Source organism: Pseudophryne corroboree, unplaced genomic scaffold (assembly GCF_028390025.1).
Source record: "Pseudophryne corroboree isolate aPseCor3 unplaced genomic scaffold, aPseCor3.hap2 scaffold_2865, whole genome shotgun sequence".
Lineage (NCBI taxonomy): Eukaryota > Metazoa > Chordata > Amphibia > Anura > Myobatrachidae > Pseudophryne > Pseudophryne corroboree.
Window position 1 is genome coordinate 1 of NW_026969530.1, and position 9283 is coordinate 9283.

At 42.6% G+C, this 9283-nt stretch overlaps 1 protein-coding gene across 1 annotated transcript; it reads left to right on the top strand.

Moving 5' to 3' along the window:
* Nucleotides 1–170: 170 nt before the first annotated feature.
* Nucleotides 171–4454, top strand: LOC135014659 (nuclear receptor subfamily 1 group D member 1-like). Its single transcript, XM_063952745.1, has 6 exons — nt 171–265; nt 1161–1305; nt 1409–1827; nt 2513–2698; nt 2787–2997; nt 3861–4454. The coding sequence occupies exons 1-6, from the start codon at nt 188–190 to the stop codon at nt 4058–4060; spliced, it is 1239 nt and encodes a 412-aa protein (XP_063808815.1). The 5' UTR covers nt 171–187; the 3' UTR covers nt 4061–4454.
* Nucleotides 4455–9283: the final 4829 nt, after the last annotated feature.

A 9283-nucleotide genomic window follows, 5' to 3' on the forward strand; every position in this document is an offset into this window, starting at 1 on the left:
TGTATAGCTGGTCATTGTTTAACAAATGTGCTCTCTGCGCATGTGTAGATTCTAAGAGGACACAGCCATCACAAACATTAAAACCATTACACTAGGCACTGACAACCTGAGTTTAACATGCTTACAAATGATTTCAGGCTGATATTAAACATGCCTTCCGTTTTGCTATTTTTCAGAGCTGAATGGAATGGTTCTGTTATGCAAAGTCTGTGGTGATGTGGCCTCTGGATTTCATTATGGTGTACATGCCTGTGAGGGCTGCAAGGTGAGTTGAGATCAAAATCAGAATATTAGGTTGACCAACTGTGTGTGTGTGTGTGTTTTTTTTCTATTGTGTGATTGGTTCCTGGGTAATGACACCAGGAGTGTGGATTCTGGGAAACTACCAGTTTGATCTGGTAACCAGGTCATCAGTAGTGTTTGGTATTTAAAGTAACTGTAGGTCTTCCTGTCCCCTGTACACAGTTACTTTCACATTCTCACAGCCAGTATAGCGATAGCATCTCCTCAAGGAGCCAATATACATTACACATGGCTGAACCTGCACCAAACAATTAATGTCCTTATAACTACTCTCCAATCATGGTGAGGCAACAGTTGTGTTTATCCTATATAATTTGACGCTGTTTTATAGATTACCCTATTGTTGCTTTTTCCTGTTTTTTTTTTTTTTTATTTTTTTTTATTTTAAACCAATTGCAGAAGCTTCTACAGATGTCTGCTATAATTGGTCTGTTACACACGTGCTTCAATTTTGTGGTTGGTCTTGCATTCTTTTGGTTGTTTCATTCCTGTGTGAGTGGTATGTTTTTTGTATCTTAGCATTAATGACGAATGAGTGTTGTCTTGCATTTTTAGTGGCAGTGGGGTTCAGGCCTCCTTGTCTTGTTTATATTAGAAGATGTAGCTGGTTTCAAGGCGTGCATGACAATACAAGTGGCATGGTTGTCATAAGCGCATTGCCTTGATAGTTATGATGTGTCATATCACATATCTCATGCCTCAGGGTAGCATAATTGTTCATTGAGGACTTCATATCCTTTGTTCCAGTAATTCTGGTTCTATGAGGTGTGAGTGTTTTTGTGTTCCTGGCAGTGGAGTGGTGCGAATATAGCAGCCATCACTTAATTAATCTGACACTTATGCATTTTCTTTTTCAGGGTTTTTTCCGACGCAGCATTCAGCAAAATATTCAGTACAAGAAGTGTCTGAAGAATGAGACGTGCTCCATAGTGCGGATTAATAGAAACCGTTGCCAACAGTGCCGCTTTCGAAAGTGTCTTTCTGTGGGCATGTCTAGAGATGGTGAGTTCAAGTTTGTCAGGGCATAGTCGTTTTATATTGCGCAGTCTGACTTTTTTTTTTAGACTTCTAGCATAGTAACACTTTTTAATTTCTTCATCTTTAGCTGTGAGGTTTGGACGCATCCCAAAGAGGGAAAAACAACGGATGTTGGCAGAAATGCACAGTGCTATGAGTCACATTGCTGGTGGCCATTTTGGGAGAAGGAGTCCTGTTCCACTTCAGCCACAGCAACTTCGACCTTCCACTCCTCCCCACTTGGGTCCAACCTCCTGTCCTTCACCACCTTCGATCCCAGAAGCCTATCCCCATTACCCACAGCAACTGACACCTCCTCGCTCTCCCAGTCCAGACCATGTCGATGATGTTATAGGTCAAGTGACCCAGGCTCATCGACAGATATTTGTCTACGCCCATGAAAAAGTGAGCGGAAAGTTAGCATCATGGGAGCACCATGACGTCTCTCCGTCAAAATGTTGGACGCAAGACAATGGAGAAACCAGAGGCAATCGCAGTGTCTTTCTGGTAAGACATAGCATCGCAAACTTTTCCCAATTTCAAAAATGCATTTCTTTAACAAGTGGATACATTTTCTCAATAGTTAGGCTTATTCATCTGACAGGATCCGTTTTGAAAATGTGCAACATTGCAAAAATTCAGATGTGTTTCCTATAAAACCATTAGAATTACAAAAAATGTTTTTGCAGAAAGCTGCTTATACAGAACCATTTGCGTTCCTATTTGAAACCACCTGTTAAGCCATTTAATAGCCTCTGTCTGGCTACAGCCCTCGCCACCACACAGTGTGGGTCACAAGGGTTGAGGTAAAAGGCACTGTTCTATTTCACAAATTATTCCTTATAAAAATGACTGATTAATATTTTTATTGGGTGGTCATTCAGCACCACATGCTGAACATCATCCCCTCAGGTGCAACATCACCCCTTGAGGTGCAGTAGACATGATTTAAATGCATTTGTTACCTTGCCCCCTTAATGCAATGTGCCCTGCTGCAGCCCTGGTTGCATTCATAACATGGTAACCCCCAGTTTGTGCATTAATACATCCAGACACAGAGTGCAGACCTTATTTATGATTTGTATATATTTAATATGTGTACAGATAGTACATGGAGTAATATGTATATTACTAAAGCTATTTGTCCATACATTGCAGATAGTTAATGCTTTATTAATTTTCCACTTTTCAGGCATGCCCCATGAATGCTCTGCCCCGTGGAGGAAAACTCTGCTCTGTACAGGAGGTGTGGGAAGATTTCTCTCTCAGTTTTACCCCAGCTGTGCGAGAGGTGGTTGAATTTGCCCGTCACATTCCTGGTTTCCAAGACTTAACTCAACAAGACCAAGTCACCTTGCTAAAGGCTGGTACATTTGAGGTGAGTGGTGAACTCTTTCTTTATTTTCCACTGTGGTCTCCTCACTTTTTCCATCTGTCTTACAGCCTCATTCTTTATCTGCTTCCAGGTTCTCATGGTCCGATTTGCCTCCTTATTTGATGTGCGTGAACGCTCTCTCCGCTTCCTCAGTGGAGCTACATATTCTCTGCCAGAGCTCCAAGCTATGGGGATGGGTGAGCTACTGAGCTCAATGTTTGACTTTAGTGAAAAACTGGCGTCTCTCAACCTGAGCCAAGAGGAGCTGGGGATCTTCACTGCGCTGGTGCTCGTATCTGCAGGTGAGATTCTACCTGAAGCAAGAATAATGATATAGTTGGTTTCTACGGCCTTTTTTTTGAGCCAGAAGTTGCCTAAGTGTAGACCAGGGATGGGGAACCTTCGGCCCTCCAGCTGTTGTTGAACTACACTTCCCAGCATGCCCTGCAACAGTTTTAGCATGGCTAAATAGCAAAACTGTAGCAAGGCATGCTAGTATGTGTAGTTCAACAATAGACAATTTCACTATGGTGCCAAGGCATTCTTTTTTTGTTGAGGGGGGAGGGGGGCGCGGTTAAAATGGCGGGTGATGCTGTTTGTTTGTGTACTATGTTATTGTTGAAAAATAACTAAAGGTGCATACACATGGCGTTGTGTGCTTACAATTTTGACTATATAGTCAAAATCGTAAGAAGAGTTACCACATATCGCACCGTATGTATACAGCTTGTGATACCAATGCGTGCTCCTGTGGGTTCGGTATCACAAGAAAAAAAAAACTGTGCAGGCATGGCAATTTTGACTAGAAAGTATACAGTCTGGTTTCTAGTATAATCAAAATTGGTGATTCTGGGCTCCGGGGAATTCAAGGGAAATCGCATAGTCAAAATTGGAATTTAGTCAAAATCTCACCGTGTGTATGCACCTTAAGTTTCCCATGGCCAGAATAAATCCCTGTAACATCCTATGACCTTGATTAAAAATGCAGCAATTTGGTATTATAGTTCCTAGTTCTCCGGAATACAGTAAAACTCCTATGTAAAAGAAAGTTTAAGTGTCCAAAAAGTTAAAGTACAAATCAAATACATAAGGCTATGAGAGAGATTTTTTTATTGTTGTATATGGACTTCCCTTTTGTAATGCTTTCTTCTTTTCTTTGCTGCAGACCGTTCAGGGATGGAGAATGCCTCATTGGTAGAGCAGCTGCAAGAGACTCTCATACGTGCCCTTCGCTCTCTCATCTTTAAAAATAGTCCAAATGACACTTCCCGTTTCACCAAACTACTGCTGCGACTGCCCGACCTGCGAACCCTTAACAGCATGCACTCTGAGAAACTGCTGTCATTCCGTGTCGACACACACTGATAGCATGATGGGATCTCCGTAGAACTGCTAAAGCATGGGCACTAAAATAATAGGGGTTTTCTGGTGTTGAAGTCACACTGTCACTTCCTGTGGAAGGCTAGATCACACAGCTACGACCTCAGGAGAGAGATGGGTGTTGGAAAATGCTTCTAGACTATATCTCCATTACAGTGATGATGGCTTGAGAGGAGAGTTTCCCAAGATATCACTAGCATGAACTGTTCCGTGGAAGGGTGGGGTATAAGACACTTATGAAAGGCAAAACCTGCAGAGCAATGTATATATTTATATACATATACATCTGTAAATAATTTACTGTCATACAGTGTAAACCATTGTGTAAATATATGTGTGTATATCAGAAGTTGTGCTAAATATAAATATTTTATGACTACTCTGTCTTCTGTCACGCTATCTAATCATCAAACCAACCTTTGCCAGCGAGGAGGATGAGCACTAAAAGGGACATTATTATTGAACCACGCATGTATTTTATCCAAGGCTCTGGAGAATGAAGCTTCTCACTTTGCTAGGAACCAGTGTATAGACACATTACAAAACATTGCCACTACATGTGGTAGTAACTAATTCTAACGTGATTTCTGTTGGATCAGTCAAATAGCATACTGGACATATTTACTGCAGTATAAATATTAGTTATTTCATGAATATTATTTTATTAGAAAAACCTTTTTAGCAGTGTAAACTTTTGCTGCTGGTTCCACCATGACAGCTGCTTATTGGAGTAGCTATCCTGGCTCGGGGGCAATGATAAATAATTCCTAAACCTGTTCTGAAATCGCCACACGTGGCAACGTTAGATCTTGGGACATTTGTCACAATCTCAGTTCTGGCTATCAGAAATTGTTCCAACTCTTCATTGGAGAACTCCTAAAACTTAAGTGACTGGGACATGAATTTCTAGGTTTTCTTAATAATTAGATTGTACACATTCCCTTGGTTGTGTGCTCCTGGCTACACAGAAAACCCATAGCATTAAAGATACAGTATGCCGCCCACCTCCCATGTTTAACAAGTTAACAATAATGTAATGTCTAAAAAACTTTTATGGGTTAAAAAAAAATAGTGATTGTACATTAAAGTGAGCACAACGATATATACCGTTTAAAGTTTTAAACTTTTTTGGAGAGGTATATTAGTACCCCTAGCAGTTTAGTTTAAGGCTCATATTACTAGCAGAAGTGGTGCTTAGTGGTGGATGGCGTCTAGTATATTTGAGATTAGATTTCCTTACATGTCGAGCCCTTGTTTCCCTTACACTGATTTAAACAACCATATATATTCTATATATGTTCTCTATAGAAATGAGTGCCATCTGGTGGTAAGATTGTGCATGTTCCATTACACATAATGGCCAGAGGTGACACCTAGTGGTCATGTGTACTCCTGGTTTGTAATATGTAGGTTTAATTTTAGGTTCTTTACCTGATTAAATTATTAAACATTTAAGAAGATAGGACAATTTTGAACAATTAGTTTAAAAGTACAGGACATGGCATATTTTATTTAAATGCATGACAAGTTATTGAAACTTAAACTGCACATGATGACTACCCATAATTGGGGCCACACTATGGGTGGTATCCTATTAGCAGCGGTCCTACTGCTAATAGGATCTCCAGGGACTGTCCTATTATTAGCCCCGATGCCGCCGCATATTGTGGATTATGCTTCGGGTGCCTCAGACCTGAATCTGCAAATGCCTAGCAGAATCCCAGATACAACGCAGTGACCTTTTGTGTCTTCTCTTGTAAGTTTTCTCTTGAAATAAGGATAATGTGGCATTTGTGGATTGAAGGCTGCTTACATTACAGCTGCTGGTTCTCATGCAGATAATTTTTTATGCCATTTGCATATTCACAGCCCAGCAAATGACGGGTCCAAAATACTAGGATGTTGATAATAGAGAGTGATGCATATAAATAGTGTTGTTGCGACTACATACCTATGCAGAGACCAGGGAAACAAAAGGTGCTCTATTTTAAGAATGAGACAACTCCTCTAAAACCCTTTAGTACTAAAGGGTTATGTCTGCCAGTCTGTACTTAACAAACAGCAGTAACCTTAGCTTACAGCTGTTTGTCAGTGTACCACTTATGCCATCTGGCGTTATTGGTACGGACCCCATTGCTGGCAATGGAGACCTTTCCGGCTTCAGCAAAGCCAGGTGGAAGTGCCATGAGCATACACATTACTAAGCAGCCTGTGGTAGGCTACCAGCAAAAGAGCAGAAGACGCCACTGAGGAGAACATAGTTCAATATAACTGGAGTGGTCTTGTTAAATGCCAGTGGCATATTCATGAGTATTAAACAAATTATGCAGCCGGTAGCAAATATAAGTAAAAAAACAGCACAAAACATCCACTCATATAAAAAAAAAAAAAAAAAAAGAATGAGTGGCAACAATGGTCAGATACAATCCAAAATCTTGGCAGGCTGTTAACACAATGGGGCATATGTACACACCTTGGAGAGTGATAAAGTGGAGAGAAAGTACCAGACAATCCGTTTCTAACTGTTACAGTTAAGACTGATTGGCTGGTACATTGTCTCTCTCCACTTTATACCTTTCCAAGGTTTAGTACATCTGCATCAAAAGGGGCAGATTAAGGGAATAATTCAGCGTGGATCGTATATGTGCGAAAAATCGCACATCTACGGTCCATTACTCTGACATGGGGGGATGCCCAGCACAGGGCAAGTCCGCCCCGCATGCGGCTATGCTTTAGCATGTTTAGGGTAGAAGGGCGAAGGCAGGTGGCTAACCACCATGTTTCGGGTCGCATCACACACAGCTGCCGCTGCCTGCCCCGCAATTGTCCAGACATGCCTGCGTTGTCTGGATTGCGCCCCCAACGCTGCCACGATTCCCCTTAAATGCAGATTTGATGGCCTCTCCTGCCCTGTGAAAGCCTCTGCCTGTCAATCAGGCAGAGGCATTCACACAAGTGAGATGCTTTTGCATCTCACTGTCTGCGCACACGCAGCGCGGCTGCTGCGCATGCACACTTCACAGGGCTTCAGCATGTGAACACAAATGTACCTGCGTTCCATGCTTGATTAGCCCCTAAGAGAGAAGAGGACCCCTTGTGCACACTCCATGCGGGCCCCCTCCTCACTGCGATGCAGTAGACTCTGCACATGTGCTGGTTTTTGGAAAATGGCACCCGCCATGTTCCCGGCGACAAATCTCTACTGCGCATGCATGAATCACTAGTAAAATGGCCACAGCGCTTTTTGCTGAAGCAGCAGTGCCGACACATGACTCTGGAGAGTAAAGTAATTGAACATGGATGTGTGGTGTGGGCCCCCCTGGACCCAGGAGCCCTTGTACACTGCACCCATTATAGATACGCCTTTGTGCTTCAATAGGTCTTAAATCATGTCAGTGCAGGCAGTAGGCAAGAATAATCCAATTAAGGACTAGGTTATGCTACATAATGATACAGAACACAGGGCCTAATTCATGATTTTTCGCAAATGCAATTACGATTCTAGGCTATGGAGCTGCTAATGTCAGTAAGTGAAGCTGCTGCCCAGTAATGAAAAGAGACACCCACCGGACTGATCGCAAGCATCAATTGTGTACACATTAGCAGACTATATACAATTATGGAGAACTTCAAAGCTAAGGGTTGGCCTATAGCTGCTGAGACTGGCCACAGCAGTAATCACTCAAAGCCATGTATTTCCATGTACGATCATGCAGCCATTAGAAGATACACGCTCTGATAACAGCCATGACACGCCTGCGTGTCACCAACCCTCCCCATAATTTCCCATGAACACCTCCAAACAGCTATTTCCTGTCAATCACTCTGCAACAAAGTTCTCGGGATCGCAGCAGCACACAGTTTGCAGATTATCGCTCTGTTCATCGGCTATTGCGTACAAACATGAATTAGGCCCACAATGCGTAAGTATGCTACCAATACATGACCACAAATGCTGGATAGTTTTATTTTAACACTGTCATTTAGATTTGAGTTTGGACAAGCCACTCTGACATCTAAAGCTTAGTAGGCTGGGAGTGTTGATGATGATTTGTGGGAATAAATATTTAAATGATAATCAAGAGGTGGAAAACCCCATTCTCTAGGCCAGTGGTTCTTATCCAGGGGTACCTGCACCCCCTGGGGGTATGAAAAGTTCCCACTGGGGGTATAAGACATGCCGCCCCACATCATTTCATATAGTCATTATTACTTGAACAGTGCGTGTTCAATGTGTTCTGATCAAAGAACAATAACAAAAGAGCCACTAGGAATGTGTTGGTGTGTAATGTATAACCTCCGAAGGCCCCAGGAGGCCAGATGGAAATTCCAGATTCTATTGCTCCATCGCAGATCCGGAAGGGCATGCATGAGTCCAGATGCAATGGAGAAGCAGGATGGTGAGAAATGTGGAAGCAGGAGGAGAAGAGACATGAGCAAAGGGAACAGTATAAAAGAGAAGGGCAGGTAGAGATAGGATCTATAATGGAGGGAAGAGTAAAAACTGATGCAAGAAATCAATAGAGGGTAAAGGGAAAAAGAGGAGAGGTCGGTGGAGGTGAGGGGTGAGCCAGCTGGATATCAGGGAGGAGGAGCAATTCGGCATCCTGCACTGATTGGCTGTACACCCTAAGCCTAAGTATCCTGTACTGGGGTGACAGAAAAAGCTCTCAGTCGCTTTACCATGAGACTGAACTCCGCTGACGGCAGCAGAACATTTAGGCACAGATTTATTAAAGCTTAGAGAGAGATAACGTAACAATCAATCAGCTCCTAACTATGTTTCAGAGCGGCCAGGCAGCATTCTCTACCTGAATCCCAGGCTGCAGCAAGACACCAAATGGCTGTCAGCTTGCTGATTGGTGGATGGCTAAAGCTATCCACCAATCAGAGTGCAGCATTTTCTATCTCCTTTCAGTGAATGTGTGTCAGCTTGCTGATTGATTGCTTGATAACTCCAACCATTCACCAGAGTACTGACAGCCATTCACTGTATGGAATCATGTGGAGAGATAGTGCCCGTTATCATTTTTTATTTTATTTATTCCTGAAAATAGGTATATAGTGGCCGCAGTACATGGATTTGCTCAGGGCCTTCAGTGCTGTTAAGACGGCCCTGGTCAACCCAACCTAAGAACAACAAGTCCGTTGCTGAAAGGCCAGAGCTCTTCACTACACTTCCAGGGCTTTGGGTGCAGAGGTAATAGT